At 26.7% G+C, this 24531-nt stretch overlaps 1 protein-coding gene across 2 annotated transcripts in view; it reads right to left on the bottom strand.

The window, feature by feature from the left end:
- Positions 1 to 24531, bottom strand: part of LOC107439611 (pneumococcal serine-rich repeat protein) — a 92486-nt gene that overhangs the window by 20787 nt on the left and 47168 nt on the right. For both annotated transcript variants that reach the window (XM_016052272.4, XM_016052280.3), the window contains one exon: positions 1841 to 2099. In XM_016052272.4, the coding sequence (XP_015907758.2) occupies positions 1841 to 2099 (259 nt within the window). The remainder of the gene's footprint in view (positions 1 to 1840; positions 2100 to 24531) is intronic.

The raw sequence follows: 24531 nt of genomic DNA, 5'->3' as shown, positions 1-24531 counted from the left end.
CAACTTCTAAATCAAGCAAGAAATAAGGGAGTGAATTTGATTTCTTTTATACTAAACCGTGAAGAAAACAAAACATGAAAACCTCCCATGGTTAACTTGACACTAAGAGAATTTTTACCACACTAGTTGGAATTTAGATTTATTGAGCTAACAAGTGAGAAACTATCTTTTACTAAATACTAGAAAATTACCGATGACTCATTTCATTCATATATGCTTCTTTTCAATACAAGTGTAAATGAAGTTATACTGAAAAGGCATTAAAAAGTTTACAAATGAACTTTGTAGCAATTTTTAATAACAAAAATAACATTTTAAAATTTTAAAAAATTTTGCAAGATATGGACATTTAAAGCAGCACTTTCATACTAAGCATACATGGAAAACATTTAAAAAAATGGTTTCATGATTTTTTTGTGAATCATGTTTGGTAATTTATGAAAAAAATCCGTTTCGAATATCTTGAAAATTTAAAAAGTTTTTAACATTTTTCTAATTAGTTTCTGTACATTTTTAAAGAAAGCTCTAATTGATAAGGGTTTTTCCGCAAATTTTCATTTCGTGTCATGGAACGAAATTTAATAATAAATGATTATACCCTGAATAATATCACCTTGCAAAAATCTCCAGGACAATAAATAGTGATTGTGTAAGGAAAGGCATGAAATGAAGCATTAATTAATAAGGAATGGTCCCCTATAATGCCGGTGACGTTTTTAATCATTTTTAAATGGTGCAAAATAAAATTTTTGCATACCCCCTTTTATTTAACAATTTGCAAAAACTACTTAGAAAATTGTGATAAACTTTTCAAACTTTCTAGAAATTTAAATTTGACTTTTTTTTTATAAATTATAAAATACAATTCACAACAAAATTATGAAATTATCTTTTCAAATATTTTTTGAGCATGCGCAGTATGAAAGGATTATTTTTAAATGCCCATATCTTTTTCAATTTCTGAAATTTTTTCACAAACATAAAATGATATTTCTGTTATTAATTAAAATCGACTAGAAATATTTTGCTTAATTTTATCGAATATTATTACAGTTATAGTAGGAAAACGAAGGGCAAAAAAAATTTTTTTTTGTAAAAATGTTCAAATTTACATAAATATTTAATCTAGATTTACAAAGTTTATTAGAGTTATTCAGAGTGATAACCAAAGTAATTGATACAATATTGCTATATTTTCTGGCATAGGATGTTCCAAAAGTATTTTTTTCCGTTCGTCAATTATTGCCAGTTTCTCAAGCCTCTGAAAACTTCAAAATTATTGATAAGTATCAGAAATTGCATGACCTAAACACCTCTAAAGTTATAAAATAATTCTAAAAGTATTTTTTGAGAGATTTAATAAAAAATATCAAAATCTGAAAATATCTGTTCCATTATTGAAGAGTAGTGAATGTTTGATTATAAAAATAGTTAGAGGAGATAGTTAGATTATAAAAAATGGTTCTCTTAATTAATATTATATTTCACGCATTATAAAGTAAAGTTTAACACCCTCTATCTCTCTGATCTGCCTGTAGATGACGTTTATGAGTACTAAGTATTCACCTACTAAAGAATTCGCTTCATGAATAGCTTTAGATTGCACTATAAGTTTGGGAACTTAGTCTGCGTGGTTCTCTAGCATTTTGTGTGGATGCAATTTGTTTGGCTCAGCTACAGATTTTTTTTCTTAACAACTTATTTTTATATAATTCTTCCTTGAACAAAACAGCCTTTTATTCCTTGCCACGCATGTGATAAAATTTTATTTATAAAAAGATTTTTTTTTCTTCGGAAAAGAAAGCAATCAATTTAACAATTGATTCAGTTTTTTCAATACCTGTAGTATTAGTGACTGGTGAGGAGGTAGTCGTTGTCACCGTGGACGACGGTATAGGACTAGTTGGAGTTACCCTTTCGGGAGTTTTGCATTTTGATGGTCCCATTGAGGATCCTTTCAATCTGTCACCGACCACCACATGCTTCAGAGGCTGATTGCTTGAGGTAGTCATGGTCTGATTGCCGAAGATATCTTCGAACACAGAGTACATGTGCCACATTTGTCGTGTTACGTCATCTCCTTGTAGAATTAGTTCCAGCTGAAGGGACAAAAAAAGAAACGATGTAAGTAAAGCATAGAGTCACAAAAGTACAAAAAAAAATGCATTAGCTACATGTAGCTAGTGTTACTTTAAGGTAACATACAGAACGTAATGTGGTGTAGCAATTCTGCTTTTTACTTCAAAGTAACACAACATTAATTTTAATACCATTTAAAATGATGGACATTAAAATAAACTAAGTGATGGAATGGATGTTAAGACGTCTTGGTTTGAACACAATTTACAATTTTCGTTCATTTGAGGTCTCGGTGTTTAATAGGAATCAGAGTTAGATTAAAAGATTCCGCAGTAGATATCTAGTTTAAGAACTCGCAAAATTTATGAAAATAGCATTTCATTTTCGTCATGAACCCGTAAACCAAGATTTGATACCTAAGTAATCAGCAGATTTCTTAAAGTTTTGTCCTAAACCTAGAAAAATAAAATTATACCTGCCAAATGAAATTTATGAAGAAATTGAGAATAAGAGAATATATTATTAAATAATTCGTCTCCTATTACTTGGGTTATTTCGTACAAAATAAAAAGAATCAAATTTCTCTCCATATTACCATCTTAATTTTTCATAAAATTTGCTACGCAGGTACCAGGAGTTGACAAGTTTCTGACTAAGGTTATAGTAGGAAAAAAGGGAGAAATTAGAGAAAAACGATGTGGATGCAAATAATGGTAAGAAAAAGTTGAGCTCTAGTGTAGCCTGATATAATTTTCTGACAAGGAAGGATTTTAAACTCTAGATTTCATTTAAATTTTGTTTGGGGTTAAAGTATCGTAGCTCATATTTAAATAAGTTGATTTTCATCTCTTTTATAAGTATTACTAATAGGTAGAAATAGTTTGCTGTTTCACTAGTTTCTAGGTGAGTATTTTCCTGACTTTTGTAAGGCTACTTCAGGATTTTAACGAGCAAAAATAAGTAAAAATAAATAAATAAAAATCTTAAAAGGATAACCTATAATTTTTTTTCACAGAGCATAAAAAAATGTATATTTACAACAAGTTGGAAACAAAATTTACTCATTATTGACTGTAAAAGTTTAGTGAAAATTAAAGCAAAAATACCAACTGATTTAATAATATAAATTGGCAAGTAATCAAAACAATAGTGTTCTTTTATATCATTTTATTCAAGCAATTTTGCAACAGTAATTGAACATATCACTTTTTAAACACGAATCTGAAGAAAAAGTACTCTTTTAAATAAAACTTTAAATACGCATTACATTAAGATATAAATTAAGTATTTTAATTGCAAAAGTTAAAAAAAAAACTGCATAAATTAAAATTGTGAAAGTTAAGAAATTTGTAATATCTTTTTTTTTTTGTTAGACCTGATAGTAGATGTAACTGATAGATAAATTTGTTGAACCAATTAACTTGAAAAATTAGGTTAAAGGGAAGTATAAAAATGATAACATTAAATAAGTTATGTTGCGCGTTATCCAAAGAAATTCGTTTCTAAATTAAAAATCCTCTTTTAAAGTGAGAAAAATAAGAAAATTAATTTAAATTAATCGTTGCACTCCTCATCAAAATCTTCCCACCGTGTTACACATGCAAATGGCACACTACTATTCTATTACTACATTAATTTGGGATTGTATATTACTTCACGTTCAGAAACTTATAAATATTCACAGAAAATGCGCCTATGGTTTAAGCCCAAAGTTTTTTATTTGTTTACATTGAAGGGTATTTTTTTCCAGAGTAATTCTTTTTAAAAACTAATCGCTTATAAATTTCCTAAATAAGATTTTTTAAAAATGTAAGAAGAGAAAAAAAAAGAATAATAATATCACATATTTCAATTTCTAAATTAATTTATAATTATAGTTAAGCAAAAGCAATTGCAAGTTTTTTCCTGATATAAACTAAGCAGTTAGACATTTTAATATTTTTATTTTTCACAGCCAAATTGATTCAAATATAAAATAATAAAATAAATAACATTTAGAGAGAGAGAGAGAGGAATTAACACCCCCCTAGAATTATTTTTCATGAGAGAATATAATTATAAAGAATTTACATTATCAAAGTCAATAATGTGTTAAATAATTTTCAAAATTCTTCTTTATTAGTTCTTTTAAATTATGTAACGGTAATTCATGCCAAGTATGCAGTATTCATGCCAAGTATGCTCTACTATAGTGCAGCAGCATTCCCTATACTACGTTACATAACTCGATTATAAAAATACCGCATACTGCTCTTTTTGAAACCACAACACACCAAGATGTCTTTTTGAAACCACAACTAACCTTCAGGGCAATATTACACTATGCAAAGGTATATATATATATTCAGAAACCTAGGTGTGTCTAATAATTAGTCAAAGAGTTTAGATCGGATAATAATAACACAGGGGAACAAATTTTTTGTTGCATTCATAAAAATATTTGATCTTGCTTTGATATACACTACCGGTCAAAAGTTTGCGAAAATTTTAAAATCTACAAAGAAAAGGTCTAAATTCAAATGTTNTATCACGTAAATGTTGCGATATAAACTTCTAGGGGAGTTAAGGTACATCATCAGGATTAAAACTGCAACTGAACCCGCATCCGGAAATGTCATCGTACGAGGCTAGGGGCACTTTCCCTATTATGACACCTACTCAGAAGTAACGAATAAATAGTTTATAATAGGGAGGCAACCATAGCGGCATACGATGGCATTGCTGGGTAAGGATTCCTGTGAAATTTTAATCCTGATGATGTGCTCTGATTTCCCGAGAAGTTTGTCGTAGCTTTTATACAACACATTCAAAAAATGTAGCTTGGGGAGCGAAACCGGTTGCAGATTTGAAATCAGCTATACGATCTGTTAAAAAATCTTATGCAAAAAAAAATAAATAAATGTTTTCTAGTGTAATGAAAAGGAAATAAGGATATCATTCAGGGTGCCAGTACTTTTTATCTGGCACATGCTACGGAGCAAAAAATCTGATATGCCGTAATTTTTACAAGAATAATTAGTGTAAAATCTCTAAATCACTTTAATTAACTTAATATTACTGTAAAAGTTACGGTATAGTATTTTACGGTAAAAATGGACTTTATGGTAAAATGGGTCTTACGGCTGATGTACTCAAAGTGCCGGTATTTTATATCGTAATTTGATCTGGAATTTTTTACTGTGCAGAAAAAAGATAGATAGGGTAAATACCAATGGAATATTGAACCAATCGTGTGTTTAGCAATTTAGTGATACAATTTCGATATAACACGATTTTTATCGCACTTATACGATCATATCCAAATTCATCGTTTTTATCTTCAAGTTATGTCTTAACTTAGCGGTGTAAAAGAGAGGGAAAAAAAGTTAATATCTTTCCAAAGTACCTCCATTTCTTCCGATCGTTGCTTTTAAGTTATTACATATGAATCCCAAACATTTCTGTGGGCAATGTAAGTACTGATTTGCAGGTACTATCTGTTCATTAGAGCTACATTTGGAAGTCCGGTTCCCCATTATCAGTGGTAGATATTTACGTCCACTTAGCCATTCTAAAGTTCGCAGATTATTATAAGATTATTTTCTTTTTAGCATTCTTCGTTTACCGGGTAAATCGTGACGGTCTGCGGCTAGAGAAAACGCACGATTTCTTGTGATAGATGGCAAATCGTGACATTGTTTCCTCTCTATATTCTCTTCTTCTTGTGTCATGGTAGAAAATAAAAGCATTATCTGCATCAAGATGCGTTCCGAAGTTTATTTTTCTTATTTCTTTTTTTATTTGCTTCGGAATCGAAATGTCTTTTTAAAATGCAAAGGAAAAAAAAAATCTGCATCAAGATGCGTTCCGAAATTTATCGAAATTTATTTTTCTTATTTCATTTTTATTTGCTTCAGAATCAAAATGTCTTTTTAAAATGAAAAAAAAAAATGCATTAAGATGCGTTCTGAAGTTTATTTTTCTTATTTGCTTCGAAATCAAAATGTCTTTTTAAAATGCAAAAAAAAAAAAAAAAAAAAAAAAAAAAAAAAAAAAAAAAAAAAAAAAAAAAAAAAAAAAAAAAAAAAAAAAAAAAAAAAAAANAAAAAAAAAAAAAAAAAAAAAAAAAAAAAAAAAAAAAAAAAATTGCTTTACACTCTTATAGTCAAAATTAGCGTTTCCCAATTTTTTTTCGGCAATGAAACCCTAAATGATCAAATTTCTTTCATCGAAACCCCAATTTTCAAAAAAAAAAGTGCATAAACAATATCGTGCACGTATTCAACAATAATATAGTATTTTATTATAGTACATTAATACGAAGAAAAAAAAATTTTCGTCGTTTTAACATTAATAATCTTGAAATCGATTTTATGTCCTCAGCTATTTTCGCAGTCCTGGAGCTTTGTCTAGTCTAGACCTTAACTTGTTTTTGATGTATATGCATACACTGAAAACTAATAATGAACCGAATTATGGTTTTCTTTAAATTGAAAACTAAAAAGAACTGTTATAAACCTTATTAGGAAAGCATATTTCTTTACTTACAAATTTGATTTCATTTGAATAGCCTGGTGAGGAATAGGAATAAATTTTTCTTTTCAATGCATGTTTTTTTAAAATAATTTATTCAATATATTCTTACTAAAAAAATTATATATCTCTTTTTAAAAAAGTGATATTTCTAGTTTATTAGCAATTTAAATACTTTCATTAAGGCAATCGAAATAAAAAATAAATAATAGCTAATTTATTGATTAAATTTAAATATAACTAAAAGTTTCAAAATCGTTGCGGGTTAAATAAAAGTCCTAACTCTCGAAACCCCTTTAACTCTTCCACGGAACCCTAAAGTTCCACGGAACATCATTTGAAAGCCGCTAGTCTAAAGGATTGTTTCTTCATTGGACTATTTTTTCCTATTTATTTTACCATATTCAGTATTATTTATCAGTAAAAGTAGGCGGACATATTATTGAGTGTCATGGGGGAAATAGCGAAAAAAAACTATTTAGAATATCTTTCTGACATGCATTTATTAATATATTGTCATTATGAAGAAAGGAAGAAAGAAAGAAAGATTAAAGAAAGGAAGATGTTTAGATGCTTGCAAAACCTAGAGTAAAAAACTGCATATCTTTACTACATTCATTTATTTATGCATGATTGATATATTGTTTTTTTATTATTTGGGAGGAAATCAGGAAACAAAGATGCTATTGCATGTAAAATATTAGGGTAGATTGGAGTAAAAAGAATTTTCATAAAAACTGGTTAAACGTTGAACTATAATATCAGTTTATTGAAGCATATTTTGGGCAAATGTACTGTAGCTTCAATAAGGTGTTAAATTGAACCCTATTGACCCCCAAGTTGAACCATAATATCGTGAAATCAAATTAAAGATGTTTTAATTTGCACAATAACATTGTCCCTCCCCCTCAAAAAAGCTATCTTTAAAATTTATTCAGAGAATTCTATTCTATTAAAAAAATCAACATATTTTGAAAATTATACTTTTTCTTTAAAATAACTGCAAATTTTTATGCAAATCATTTTGACTACTTAACATTTCTTTTAAAATTTTAGTGCAATTCTGACTTTACTGCCATCATCATGCATTGGTTTTGATAGCTTGCTGTAGTGGTATACTTTTATATATAGTATACTTTTTCTTACGTAATATGGGCTAATTTATGAAGCCTTCTAAAGGAAATAAATTCTGTAGAAAATCTGAGGTTATATTTTCAGAATATTTAGAAAATTAATTCGGAGGTTTTTCAAAAAAATTTTATATGAAAAATAAAATTAGGAAATAATTAAAAATCTGTAGGAGTTAAAGGGTGGTAAAATGTCTTCAGATTTTTTTAAAATTTTTTTATTCAGAAAATGTTTAGATTATTTTTAGAAGTCAACATGGCACCCTATTATTGTTGTAACAAAGTTGTAGGATATTGTAGCTCAAATTACGAACAGTTAATTAATTTCAAACTGATTTAACTTAAGTATAATTTTATGTTACCTAAAAATTATATTCAATTAAATACATGTTATTTTTAATTTAAGCAAATTTAAACAAGTTTTAATGTTATGTTTTTAGTATCTCTTGCTTTAAAAATGCTTCATGAAATTTAAAAAGAATTTTTTATTTTTCTTATTTTTATTTTTTAAATGAAAATTTTCATTTTTGTCAAAGATGCTTAAAAAAAACATTACTATCGTTGGTTACAAAACTCTCTCTATATAAGAAAAATAATTAAAAATCAGATGTTGTGCTTCAGTCTCAGATCCCAAAAAAATCTAATAAGAATCGTTTTAGGCCAACTATTAATTTCTTAAATTAACTGAAATGTTGAAAAAATTAGTAATTGTGTGTTCTTAATTAGAAATGAACGAACTTCTTTTGAAACAAATTAACACAATATATTTTCTTAAAATTTAAAAGGAGTTATTGAGATGTTAATGTGTGGAATAAAATTGCTAACTGTATTTTCTTTCTCCATTACCTAAATTCAAACTTGAACGACGATGTTCTAGTTCTGAGAAATGATGTTAAACTCTCAACTGTTAACAGAATTCTTCCTAACATGCATGATCGAAATAAATTATTTGAGTATAAAAAATTAAATAAATGAAGAGCTAATGTTCTGAGAATGAACTATTAAATTTAAGAACTTGTTTTCTGGACGTGAGATTATAAATTTCAAAAAATTTATTTCAGTTAGGGACATTGAAAAACAACAGTTATTATAAGACGGCAATTTAATTAATTCAAACTTTCGATTCGGTTCCATTGTTTAACAATGTATCTTGAAAAAAAGTATGGCAAAACTTGAAATCTGTGTTCAATATCAAAATTCGATTTTCTTTATAACTTCTTGTTTCCATTTATTGAGGGTATTTAATGTCAGGGAATGAAGTCGCGTCGTTTTCAGCAAGCTGCTTAGCAAACAGACCAAGCTTCAGTTCAAAACACAAGTAACAGGTATTGTTGATAAATACTACAGCTCATACATCATAGGTCTAAGTACGCACAATACTTTCATAGCACGCTGGCATTTTAGAGAATCCAGAATTCAAATTCTGTAGCGACTAGAACCGCTGTGCTCAACCAATATATTGATAGAGAAGAATAATATCTCATCCGCCCGAAAGCGTGATTTTACTTAGAGAACTGATAAACTGCTAACTTCTTAGTTTCCAAGGGAAGGGAATAAGTTCGCATCGGAATTCCTGAGGAAGTGCGCAGGCCTGGAAGATACTCGACAATGATTTAAATGGAAGACAATCTGTGTAATTGGCTCTCTTTTCTTGTTTTCTGATACTATGTTACACTGCAGTCTTAATTTCATGAAATTAAAGAATGTAATTTGTTACATGATTTCAGAATTTGATTTAACTTAGTTATGTGTTTACATTTGTTGAATAAATTAGTTTAGCCTTGTTTCCGTTTGGTGATAACATTCTAAACATTCTGAAGATATTTTTTGGAGTCGGTGCAGAGGTAGGCTTTGGAAGCCTGGATTAATATAGCTTGCAACTAAAGGAGTATGCCCCAGCCTTTCGTCTCCTGTCACAATTCTACTTTTCCCGTTTCCCATGTTTACCTGCGAAGAATAATGCGAAAACCGATCTCCTATTTCCTAAGTGTCTATTTAAATTTTGTACTGTTTTTCGTCTTATTTTAACTAGTAAAATGCATCTTACAGAAACAATTAAAAAATTTTAGTTCTTAAGCTTTTAAGCATTTAAAAAAATCAAAGAGATTATCTTTGGAAAAAATAAGTAAAGCTTTGATACAGTGTTAAGAAGTAGAATCTGACTCCAGAAAACCCTTAAATTGTTTATATGAGAAAGATAAAAGTAGGAAAAGCTGGGTTTTTTTCTTTTTCACGAAAAACTCCTGAAGACAGATGATATATTTTAATATAATGTAAATACAATATATTAAAGTGTTTTTTTTTAATTTACTGCGATCTGAATGGATTGAAACCTTTTGAAGATTCGGGGTTTAATTTCTCATCTCTCCATTTTTAAATTTTACTATCCTACTACACAAATCTATTAGGTAATTAAATTTATTTTAAAAATTGATAGTTTAGACATCCGTCTAATCTAAAATAAAGAATGGTACCCCAAAGAACCATAATATCGATATTTTGAACCATAATCACGTGTAAACTTGCTGAAACTTTTAAAAGGTGTTTCTGTTGAAGTTAAACTATAGAATAGTTGTGTAATCAAGTTTAAGATGGTTTAATTTGTCCGATAATATTGTTCAACTTGGCTCCGTATTAAGGATTTGTACCAAATTAGCATGATTATGATGTAGTTTAATGAAATACAAAATTTACAACAGCCTGCCTTGCGTTTTCAATTTATAAGAAAGCACGATATTCACATTCGGTAACAACTATAAAAATTTTTTTAAACAAGTTACTCATCAAAATTTATTTCGTTAGTGGTATTGCCTTTTTGAGAAATTATTTATACGCAAATTTTCACAACAAGAAATAGCAGGACATAGATTGAACTTCATAAAGTTCTGTCTGATTAAAATTAGTTTCGAGCTTTGAAAAAGATAAGAATTTTATATATTGTAGAATATTTCTGAGGATTATGTCTGAATATAAAAAGATATAAAACTTTTTCGTGTCACAATCATAAAAATTGGTTTAATGTTGCACAAATATTGGAATTTTCAACCACGATATTGTCGCAAATTCAATCCATCTTTTATTAATCACATAAAAGAGGCATAGTTTAACTTGCTCATGATTCTATTTCACACCGAAACAAGTAACACATTTGAAGGAAGGTACTCTTCCGTTATTAGCGTGTTATGAATTAAAGTTTTAAAAGAAGGAGGGGAGGTAGTATGAAATACTTCATATTTAGTAAATAACGTAACGGAGTTTTCTGATCTGTTGAGTTTGCATTTTGAAAGAAGTCACCATTTGTCTTTTAAAACTACAAAACGTCTTGAGAAAAGTGTTTATTATCTCTCCATATTAAAAAATCGTCAGAACCGCCACTTCATGGGTAATTAACTTTATGTTGCGTTTTGTTTTGCTGTGCAAAAACTTAGTTAAAATTTAGAAACTTGAAAACAAGAAGATATAAATAAAAATTAACAGAAAGTAGGATAAAATAAAAAATTTTAACATTCATTTATTATTTCGTTTTTATTTTGTACTTTTTAGCATATGCTCAATCGAAATTTTTTCACTTTAACTTTCGTTTCGCATAATATTTATTTTATTTAACTTTGCAAATGTATTAATATTTTGCTTTTGTAAGCACAGTTTTAATTTGTACTATATAATAAAAATAAATTTAATTGAACACACAGACCATGTTGATTGAACAATTCTGAATTACCTTAGCTGACCCTAGAGAATCAAGTTTATGTTTATGAAAAGACAAAAAGATTTGATTTTTTTTAATTTTATACCACGTGAGTAATTTTTGTTTCTATTTCTGCATGAGACTTAATTTAATATACAAGAATATTTAAAAAAAATTTGAAGAATTGTAAAATAAATAATATTGTATCAGCAATGAATATAATGCATAGGTTATATTAACAACTACAAAATTTTATTAAACTATTTAGATATCTTTTAAATAATTCCTTTGCTTTGTTAAGGGGTCGAGCTTTAACTTTTATACTATGGATTTTGCTTCTGTTTCATGAAGCATAATTTAAGGAAAAAGTATATTTAAATTCTGAGGAATAGTAAGATAGATGTAATTTAATAATTACATTATATCAATAGTATGCTAAATACATGACTATATTAACAAACGCTAAAAAAAATTAAGCTCTTCACTTATTGTCTAACGTATCATATATGAGGCCTCAGTTTCCAAATCGATAAACTTCATAAAGCATTATTAAGAATAATATGAATTATTATCTGAATAAATATATGCTTTTAAAATAAATATGTATTATTCAAAGGTAAAAATTTTTTCGCCATTTAATGGTGATAATGCTTATTATAGAAAAATTTAATTTAAATACACTTGGGAATCAATAAAATGCTTTGAAATTAACCATGAAAATAAGAAAAAGGAATTCTGTTGGTTTGACCACTGAGGTATTCATTTATGACTCAAATGACTGATTATATACGGAGAGCGTTTCTGGTAAAGTACTGGAAAGATATTAAGATTTATATTCTAGACTGTACCTGTTACCATCTACTGTACCTTTTGCCAAAAAAAAATCTACATTAAAAGATAAAATTTAGAATATTGAAACAAGAATTCGGCAAAAAATCATAATTTAGAATATCAGATAAAAGCCAAAACACCTCATCTAATTACTCAATTTTCACTGCTTTTGTTAAGACAGCTGTACTAGAAAGAATATTTTCTGAGTTTAGATTAGTTCAGTTCAAATTGTGAAACCGTTTAGAGACTGAATAATTCCTGTTACGTTTAAATATTTCCATAATAAGAAATAAAGAAAGACTTTCTGACATTTTAAATTTTTAGTTTCATGAAATGACACTTGAGATTAAATTGATATTTTACATTTTAGCAAGTGCTAAACATTTATTTTATTTAATATTTATGAATCTTATTTTCGTTTCCTAATACTTTATTTGATAAAAAGTTTGTTAATTAGAAAATAAAGATTAAATTATATAGTGCACATATAGTTATTTATTAATGAAATGTGAATGAATATTGTACATATAGGTTATTCATGATATGTTCATTCGTACATAACTATTAACTAAATTTAATGAGCATTTTTATATGTTCATTAAAATCTTAAATTATATACTTGGAAAGTTTTAAAAACAAATGCTTAAATATATTTTTTTTATTCATTTCAAAAGTAAGCTGAATGATAAAGATAAGAGTTGATAATTTATTGTACATTATAAAACATACAAAAAATTAATACAATGAAAAAAAATGAACACAACATGTGCAACAAAAAAGATAAGTGCATTTCATTTTATTAATGTTTACAATGCTTCTAGAAGTTCCATTCTGTAACTTCAATGCAAATTTGGTGTATATTTACAATTTAAACTAATCACATAAATTTATTATGCTTTACATTTTACAAGGAATCTGTTCAGTAACTTCTTCATCATGAAATTCATTATACATTTAGAAGCCATGAAAATGACTGACTCATTTACATAGCCATTTCTTTTATTATTCATTTTGGTAGTAATTAAACAATGTTTTTTCGTCATGTAATATATCTTATGTATGTTTGTAGAATACACTCGAAGGTATGTAGAATATATGCATGTAGAATATACTCGAAAAGAACTCATTCATCTTCAAGCGAAATTGGGTCTTTTCAATAAAAACTCACTTATCCCAGAGAAAAATTGGGTTTTTCAATAAAAAAACCCATGTGGGCTAATTTTTTTTTATTTAAAAAAATCGGGTTTTCGCGAACCCTGGTTATTATAGAACAAAGTAACTATAACACTTTAAATGAGGTTCTGTAAAAGAGTTTGATAATATTATTTCAAAGATAGTAATCCTTAAAACTCCGTTAAAATGGTTTTAAAATGTTTAGCATTCAAAAAAATTTGAATTAAATAATTAATATGAACTAATTATTCTTATCTTACTCTACCTGAAAAGATATTTACTTATGCTTAGTAGTTGAATTTGAAAATAATACAAACACGTTTGAATTTATAGATTTAAAGAATTAAATTTTAGTTTTTTCCTCTCATTTTAATAGTTTAAGGTTATTAATTGTCTATAGAAAAAATAATACTCTGAAAGAGAGAAGGAGAAAGAAAGCATGTTTTTACTGTGTATTGCCAGTTTTTAAATTAAAAGTTTCTAAACGTATGTTAAATATGTCAAACATCTTCAATATTTTTTTCATTTCTTCGAATAAAAAAAGGAACTCTTAAACTTCTTTTAAAAATTTTTAAATTTTATTAAAATTATATACTTGTTTTAAAAAAATTAAAAGTAAAGTAAATATAAAAATTTAAATGATTTTTTAAAAAAAGTTCAATTAAAACAAATTTTGAAAAAAAAAATCCAAATATTTTTCTTTTAGATATAGATACTTATAGATACTCTGCTGTTAAAATCAAAAGGAAAAAAGAGCATTAAGTCGCTGTACAAAAACCAACATAATACGATTTTTTTTTTAACTTTTAACAAATAGCTAAAAAGTTTTTAAAATAATAATAGGACCTTTGCATAATTTTAAATATCCGGACTAGATTTTTGTTATACACTGTGAAAACTGAGATGTAGTAGTAGCTCTCAGAGTTTGATGATGAGCAATCCAAAATATTGTATGAGAGAACTCTTTATTTCAAATTAATACAAAATCGAGCATTAATATTTACTTTAAAGGGTATAATTAATTTTAAACAACAGCAGTTGAGAATGCTTACACCAAATTCACATTTCATAATATATTTTCTTTATTAAAAACACCAATTTTGGCGTACTTTGGATATCATGAATAGATTGTTTAAAATTAAATATGAAATGGCGTGAGTTTGTTGTTAATTTGCCTGCTGTTCTGTTAAGCCTAATTCAAATTTGTTTTAATAATCTTTCAGCGTTATGCGTATGTTGGATTTATAAATTAATTTTATAAATTAGTATGCATCTTAAACTGTTCATACTTTCTTTTGTATCGAAAAAATAACTGCACGGACGTTTATGTATATCATACTTTATTGTTATTAAAAATTTTAGTGTTAGTTAATACTAAAAGAAACTGGCAACTACTTTACACCAAAAGAAGCATTGCCGGTGTTCCTTTACACCAAATACCAAGGAAATGATCTGTGATGTTTCATACTTTTGGTGTAAAATAGTTGTCGCCATTTTAATTATTAAGACACGCTAACATTTTTTACAGGAGCGTATTATGGAATTTTTGAAAAAGATTTTAACTCTTTCTTGAAATAAAGGCATTAATATTTATTCACAAATGCTTTTTAATTTATTCAAATAAAGAAAATGTCGAAGTTTATGTAGATTAAATAAAATAACGCTTTTGAATAAAGGGAAAAAAAGATTAATATCTCCCAAATGTAATACTCCGTTTCAGTGTTGAACTATGTAACTCCCTTTAGAACACACTGCCATTAACTATTCTTTTTTACATGCTGTATTAGAAAGATTGTGTATTTTACATGATATAATAAATGTGTAAGACAAATATTTAAAATATTAGTTAAATTTTACAATGGGAAAAAAAACTACGTCTCCACGTTTCAAATTTATGTGGTTGGATGTTTTCTTAAACGCTAGCATGGTGGAGGGTTATGGTGGCTCATATATTTTCTAAAATTATTGTCAAAAATATTTTCAATGAAGCAAAGACATTTGTTGTTAAAAAAGTTTTAATTTTTTTCCCCATTTCAAATTAAAATTTCATTCAAAATAAAATTTCATCAAACTTGAAATCAGATTAGTTTCTATGTCAAAAAATTCAGGTTGCGAGTTAAAGTTGATGTTATAAGGTTTAAAAACCTTATAACAAGCTTTAAAAAATATTTATATAGCATAGCTCTCGATCTTTTCTCAACTCTACAGTAAACGCATTTTTTTAATATCCAATGGGTTAAACATAAAATTGAATGTTAGTTTAAAATATTTCTGAGAGAGTCTAACGCGGAAAGTTGTTTTATAGTATATTAACCATTATTAAAGTTTTATATCATACATTATTTTGAAATTGAAGCAATTGTATTTCAAAATATTTTTTGCAGAATGTTAAAGGAAGTTCATTAAAGTTTTATTTAAAACCTTTTCAGCGAATGAAATATGCAAATATAAATGAAATTTATATTTGCATAATTTCCATAAAGGATGATTGTTGCAAAATATGTTAAAATTAATTTTGATAGAATAATATTTTATATTATTGTGTTGTAGGTTAGTAATTAGTTATGTTTGGAATATGTTATATACTTGCATAGACGTGCGTAAAATTTAACCTTCATCGAACTAAAAATATGGAGTGTTCCAAATTTACAGAGGTTATATAAAACAAATTTTAATAATTAAGCGCAAAAATAAAATCTATATTAGTATTTTGAAAACAAATTATGATAAAAAAACACGAATTTTGTACAATAATTTAAAAACAGCAAAAACTCAAAAATTATGTAGGCACTGAGCATACCCCAATAGTTAAATTTGAGAAAAATCTCATTGCATTAAAAGTATTCACAAAATCTTAACTAATGTTCATAGCTCCAAACATTTTGTATGCATAATTATAATAGAAATTAAAGTATGAAAATGTTGTAAAAATTAATTTTCGACAATACATTATACAATGATAGACGCTTAAAACTAGGTCATACTCGAAAAGTGTTATTACAAAAGGACTCGTTAAATTCTTCTTCTTCTTCTTCAGCACGATAGCCACTTACAGGCCCTGGCTGCCTCGTTAAATTACGTTAGTTAATTTAACTCATTAAATTAAAAGGACAAACATTTTGAAACTTAATTATTTATTTTAGGTTTGTTTGAAAGTGAATTGTCTGTTTTTTTTAAAGCAGACATAGCAAAAAATTTAAAAAAATATTTGGTGGTTTAATGTTAGTGTCAAAATCAGCCATGACATTTTCTAATATTTTTCAGTAGCTAAAATTGTTTGTTTTACAAAATATTAGTTCCACACTGTGGATTTTTAAACATACTTAACCTACTATAAAAAAAATTTTTAATGGACAAATTAGTTTTTTAAAAAAGCGTAACGAAAGAGTAAGATTTTGCGTTTCGAGAAAACAGCAAATGAAAAGAAAGTATTATTTTCATTTAAAACTAAACATTAATATCAATAAAATTCGAAAACCAAACTTTCATTCATCAGAGAACTGTTTCACAATTAAGATGCCAAATTTTTCAAAATTTAACTGATACTCTGTACCTGGTGTCCATAAGAGTCTTTTTTGCTTTCTGAGCAATTTTTACATCAATTTCAATTATCAAATAGAAAATCAATAGTTTTCAATATTTAACTAATTCATAATTGATAAGATCAAGTAAATTCATAAGATAAAATTAAAAATAGACTTTGCAATTTATCAAATGAAAGTTACTCCAACACAACATAATATAGATAGTGTAACATAGATATTAATCAAACAGAAATTAAAGTAGTGGTTTTTAATATGTAACGAATTCATAAACTAATTATGATTAGAATTTTAAAGTAACATTCTACATGCTGCTGCTAGTAATGAAATATGTAGCAACATTCCTTAGTTAGAAGATCGTGATTTTCTGAAATTCGCACTAGGCCTTTATTATTATTATTATTTTATTCTCTTTTTTTTTCGGCAGTGTTTTTTTAATCATCAAGTTCGCATCTCATCTCGTGTTCTGAACTTTTTGAACCGTGACTGAAGATCATCAGCTAAGACTCGTGCAGGCCTCTGGCTAAAAATTCGTAAACTTGATAGAGTAAAAGGTTTCAAGAAGAAAAACTCTGCATAAAGCAGCCCTCTCGCTTATTCAAGAAATAACATTTAATAAATTAATATTTAACAAGTAAATCATTATTTTCTTTTTATTTTCAAATGATTTATTTCTTTTTAAAAAAAAATAAAACAACAAAAATATTGTATTGTGTATTAATAATATTTTAAAAGTAAAAATTTAAAGAAAATTCTAATAAAAATGACTTAGGGAGAGACAAATAATTTTAAAATGTTAAAAAAACGTCTAAATGTTTACAAAATATTCTAAATAAAAAATACCTTAAAATCTAAAAGCTTTATGATATTAACATATTGCTTTAAGGTTAGCATATTGATTTAAGGACCTTAAAAAATGCTCAAAATTGAAAATGAAATGCAGAAATTTAGCCAAAAATGCTAAAAGGAACAAATGCCATCAATTTCTAGGACTTACTTATTGCTTTCTATTTAATGTAAATTTAACCATAGAAATGTAATTTTTTAAAAAAATTTAAACAATAACCGTATTCTATTTGTGACATTTTTTTTCGCCATACATTATTTTACAAGTATCTGATTTTGGTACATATCATTTATTTCTCATGTTTTGAGGAGAAAAGCACATCAATGTAAGAAAAGCCTTAAATCGGGTGAGATACATTATACAAATAATTTTGTTATTTTAGATGAATACTGCTAAACAATCGTTTGGAAACATTTTTTCTTGGAAAAGTAGGCCTTGAATGTAGTACTTTTTAAGTCATTTAGAATAAATTCATAAAATTATGTAAATATATGATCATAAAATTCGATGTTATGATCGTCCCAAAAATGCTATGTTTTCTATTGAAAAACTCAAGATAGAATGTTTGTAAGGATTTTTGCCGATATTTTTCTTTCCTTTTTTATATTATCTAACATATAAATCGGTAAATAATTATTTTCTCATCTAGCTGAATGTTAAAGGGTTTTTGCCGACATTTTTTCTTTGATAGCTAACTGACATATACATAGGAAAATAGTTTTTTTATTATAAGATTTACGTGAAAATAACGTAACAAACTTGATTGTGACTAATCCATTTGTTAATTTTAATTGTATTTTATATGACAAATACAATTTCACTCATTATATACATTTTTTGAAATACAAATATCGGAACTACTTCCGTTAATTGCTTTGGAGTGACGATTAAGAAGTAAACAGAAACTAAGCGAAGAAAAGTCTAAATTATCGATGCAAAATTTGCAGAATAAAACTCTTTTTTTGAAAATGGTCATGATTTCACTGGCCCATCAAAAGTGTTTTTTCATTTGTTGGTTCAAATGTTATTCTGTGTGGGTCCTTAGACTTACTAAGAATCCATCCATTTCACATCAATATTGTGGGTAAAAAAAACTTTATTGCTAAACATTGTCCACTAAGTATGTCTTTGCTCTCACTAATTTTTTTTAAAAAGTTAAAATTGCGAAAGCTAATCAGAATTTTGTTTAAATTTCTCGATATTTTGATTTTTGAAATAAAAAATTCAATCTTTATTCTGTTAAAAATAACGTTTGAATAAATAATCATAATACTAATTTTGAAGAATTAACTATTCTTCAAGCATCAATAACTGTTAAAAAATAGCACGTTTTTGCATCAGTTGAATAAATCATTGTTAGTAAGCATACATACTCAAAAATGGGATGAAATTATTTTTCTCTGTTCATATTTAAATAAATAAGTATGTCAAAAAGTCTATAAATGTTACGTTAGTCACTATGGAATGATCTGCGACCTACTGTTAAACATACAAAAACAAAAAATGGTTTTCTAGGTAAAATTTGAAACGATGCAGTTTTTACAATAAAATGTGCCTGTTTGATAGCTTGACAAAACCAAGTATTCTACTTTGCTATATAATATTTTTATGCCAATGCAGACAAATGACTAAATTATCTAGTATCTACTTTGAGAAAATTTATTTATCTAATGCGATAATCCTTTTTCATGAACTAGTAAACTGTTATCAAAGATTTAAAATACTTTTAATAAATCGTTCATCTTGAAAGATTTTTTCGATGAAATTTTTTATTCCTGGACAGTTTGTATAAAAAACTATTCTTGTTCTACTGTTTTTACACATAAAACTGTTTGGAATAAAGCACATATTTAAGTTATTTTACCTAACGAGTAATTTAACTGTTTTCTATAGTACCGGGAGCTTTCTACAGTACTAGTTTCTCTATGCTGGACACCACTGAGAGTGCTCACCGTTTCTTCATTGTACTTTTAATGTGATGAAAAATGTCTATTTCTTACATATTTATTATTCTGAAAAATTTTGAATTATGTACAATCATTTTAAACAATTATACTTTGTAACAGTTTACAGATAATGTGTTGTACTAGTACATTTGTAAGTAATCTGTAAATCTACGTTGTTATAAAATGTTATTTCGATGTTACGAAATCAGTGAAGGATAAATCTGCACTTTTAAATTCGTTTTGAGTTTTAAAAAGTTTTTTTTGATAATTCTACAGAATATTTGTGAAAAATTAGAAATTTTTTCTAGCAACAAAACAACGTTTGAATGTAACATAAGAAAAATATTCCATTAAATGTATTTTTGATGCTTTAGATTATTTGCTTCACTATTCTTTAAAAGAAGTTTTAAAAGGATCGGGTTCTTTAATAAGTAAAAAGAATCAAATTTTTTTGAAAAAATCTAAAATAAGGAATTATAAAGTAGAATTAAAAAACGGGAGCTTCTCGAAATGTTTTACACTGTAAAAGATCACGGTAAAAAGTAATGGCACTCAGGGTGCCGGTACTTTCGACTGTAAAATCTATTTTACCGGAACATGCTACGGAACAAAAAAATCTGATATTCTGTAAATTATACAGTAATAATTACAGTAAAATTTGTTGAATCACTCGAATGAAATAAATATTACAGTAAAAAAAAACGGTAAAATACTTTACGGTAACAAAAAAGATTTTACAGATGAGGCACCTAAAATGTGCAAGTACTTAATTTGGTCTAGAATTTTTTTACAGTGTAGGAGACTCGTACTGTATGAGTTAATTAGCTTTCATTACATTATCAGTAGATATTTTAATGAATTTTTTACAATAATTATGAAATCAAAACAGAAACCGAAGTTTGAGATAATTTTAAGCAACCTATACAAAAAAAAAACAACCTTATGTGTGCAGTTCGAAATCAGTTACAGAGTTCACAGATAAGACACGTGAATTCCATTAGATAATCATTAAAATGTGTGCTAATGATGTAAAACACTTAAAATATACGTCTCATTATCATATTTCATTAAACGAGCACTTAATACAGCACTAAATAATTATATCATTTGATTCTGTTATCAGAATAGTTGGATACAATTGAGATAGGTCTCTTCCTGAAAAAAAAACTATCACTTGACTTTTAATGCTTATCTATTTTATAATTTTCTTTAAAATAGAACTCAACCTACAGTTTTAACGCTGTAAACGATATTATTAAATTTCAAGGATATGTGATGTTTTTTTTTCTTTTCAAATGAGCAAAGACAAAAATTTAAAATAGTTGCATCATCCCTTTAGGCATTCTGACGGCTGCATTGGTAAATTTAACTTTAGAAAAGAGCCTTTTCTTCAAAAACTATAGCGAGAAATTTTTTTAGTTTTCAAATTTACAGTTCAATTTTTAAGTTTTAGTTCTACCAAGCTGTATGATCTTGCTATTATGAAATTAATTATTGATTTCGTTATACATTTTTCAATAATTTTGGACCCCCTTTCTCCCATGTGATATCGTGCACATAACGTTTTCGTAAATAATTTTGATATCCCAAACAATTAAGCAAAATATTATTTAGTATTGCTTTTTCAATTTTTAATCCAAAAACCCCTTTCCATATTTTTAAGCCAGTACATGTTAACCGAGATATGTTATCGATTTATAAATATAAAAACTTTGAATTTTGATTAAACTATATAATTATTCGAGGAGATATATTTCTAGACGTATTTGCAGTAAACTTTAATATTTTATGCATGTTATCTTTTCATAAACAAAAACACATTGAGTTTTGATTAAACTGTATAAATATTTAAGGAAACATATTTCTAGATGTATTTGCACTAAGCTTTAATATTTTATGCATGTTATCTATTCATAAACATAAATACATTGAGTTTTGATTAAACTGCATAATTATTCAAAGAAATATGTTTCTAGACGTATTTGCACTAAACTTTAATACCTTATGCTTGTTATTTATTTATTCATAAACATAAAGACATTGAATTTTCTTTAAACTTAATAATTATTCGAGGAAATATATTTCCTAGGAGCATTCGCACTAAACTTTAATATCTTATTCATGTTATAGCTTTTATGTCCAAACTAGAATTGGTATAAAAAGAAAAAAATTTTCATACCTAATCCGTACAAAATCCTAAAGTAATGAATAAGTATAGCAATACATTTATACTTTGACAAACTTTAAGATAGCAAAAGATTTATGTTTCAGAATAAAAGTAAGGGCAATTTTCTATATGAAAAAGAATTTGTTGGATATCTATAAATTCATTTTCAATGAAAGTAAATATACAAGTATATATATTTTGTATGAAAGTAAATATGCAAGTATATATATTTTGTATGAAAGTAAATTTTTATCAAAATAGTTTACTCATTAGAGGCAGTAAAAAAGTGGGGGGAAAGGTATCGGAATTTGAAGAATCACTACTCAAGAAGCCGAAAATAAAAACATCAAGACTAGTTTGAATTCCGAAAGGAATGTGGGGGGTGCTTTAATCCTCACCCTTCAACTCCTTTCTATTTCATTCCGTAGTCAAATATATATATATATATATATGAAAGAGAAAAATATTTAAGAAAAATTCAATAAAAATCCGACGAAAAAACATAATTTCTTCATCAGCTCACACGATCATATCCGCTAGAAGGACTGCTTTCTAATACTGTATTAATNTTTCTCTTTCATATATATATATATATATATTTGACTACGGAATGAAATAGAAAGGAGTTGAAGGGTGAGGATTAAAGCACCCCCCACATTCCTTTCGGAATTCAAACTAGTCTTGATGTTTTTATTTTCGGCTTCTTGAGTAGTGATTCTTCAAATTCCGATACCTTTCCCCCCACTTTTTTACTGCCTCTAATGAGTAAACTATTTTGATAAAAATTCGAAAGATAAAAATTATTAGAACACTCTAAATAGGCATAATTCTAAAAATTGTTTTTATTGTTTTACAAAATAAACCATAATTTGCTATTAAACTGTAATTTGAGATTGGTTCATAAAATTATTATTTATCAATTTAGATATTTATTTTGGAAACAAAACCTCCATGTTAAGTATCAATTCAATTTATCTTGCATAAAAATTCTGACTGATATGACATTACAAGGCACATTTGCCTTAAACGTTATTGTTAACTTATTTTTTTATTTCAAGTGCTCCGAAATTTAGATAAGAAATATTTCTTTGAAATGCCATTTTAATAATTTTCGTTGAAAAGTCATCTGATAGTTTAGTGATATATTTTCTCCTTTCTCTTTAAATGATAGATTAAAGTTTAAATTTCTAAAAGTTTTGAGACCAACAATGACAGGTAATAGGTTAGTAACAAAGTAACATTAAAAGAATAGAGAGTTATTCAGAGAATTCGAGATATTCAAAAATATGCAGTGCGGAATTTAAAAAAAGTGTCCTTCGCTTTTAAGTTTGTTTATTTTTTCGAGCAGGTCAAAAACAAGTAAAACAAGAGAAACGAGCACAGCAAGAATACAAAACATAACAAAACTAAAATAAAAATGGTGAAAGTAAAAGTTGCTTCAACTCAAATGATTAATGATCCAATACTTTGCAACGATGCAAAGAGCGCAGTGTATTTATTTACTTTTCCTAATCAATGAAGGTTATTATAATTATAAGTTTCATTCAATTAATGAAATGAGATTTACTTTAATTATTTAAAATATTAAATTGTTCGCTAATATTTACTCATCTCTAAAATATAAAATATGATGAATTCATCATAGCCAAAATAACAAGTCAATATCATATGGTTTTTCGAAGTAATCAATAAAAGAAAATGTTTAGGTGCTGCAATAATTGATTATTTTACAAATGAATACAAATTGTATTTGAGTTAACTTAATTAAGATAAAAAAAATTTACAAACCTTATAACTAAAATTATAAATGGATTGATTTAGAAAATTAACTAGTGATATCAACAAGAATAAAAATAAGTACATAATGTAGAATATAATTATCCCCAAAATCATTTTTTTAAACTTAACAAACAATTACAAACTGTTTACGTGTTTTTCTAAGTTTTTGTTAGTTTCATCCGATAAAATATTTAAATGAAATTTGAGCTTTAAATAAATTAAAAAGATTTTTCTAAATTTCAAATAAACAACTTCCAAAAATGGCATTTTTATTGGGTTTTTTTTCCCTCTTATTTTGTACAGGAAACTTACTACACTGCTTTAAAAAAAAAAAAAATCTTGTAAAAGGAAACTTTTTTTCTAATTTGAAAAAGTAAATAACCAATAATTAGTGAAAGTAAATAATAATTTTACATAAAGTACACTTTAAATATTTAAAAACTGTTTTGTTTAACGAGATTACAACTAAATTATATAAAAATGAAATATTATAACGTATTGCATGTACTGCAATCGCACCCCCTTCTTCCCAAAACTTTGGAGGGATTTTTTCACCCCTATACATTTCAGAAGACAACAAAAACTCATAAAATGTTTTGAAATGTTTAGTTGGATCGTTTAAGTTGATAGTGGAAAACTAATAATCTGAAACGGCGTTAAATTTTCGATATTATTTTCAGGGCGATACTTTTTTCAGGGCAATTGGAGTGGAATGCCCATGATGTATGGGGTATTTCGGAAATAGGAGTGTAAGTTATCGTGAATCAATTTTATTATATGGTTTAAAAGGAGATGAATATTTAATGGAGCTCACATTTTTCTTTTTGTAGCCTCCATATG

Source organism: Parasteatoda tepidariorum, chromosome 3 (genome assembly GCF_043381705.1).
Source record: "Parasteatoda tepidariorum isolate YZ-2023 chromosome 3, CAS_Ptep_4.0, whole genome shotgun sequence".
Lineage (NCBI taxonomy): Eukaryota > Metazoa > Arthropoda > Arachnida > Araneae > Theridiidae > Parasteatoda > Parasteatoda tepidariorum.
Note: the sequence above shows the minus strand (reverse complement) of the source record. Positions and strands in the feature narration are given on the sequence as shown.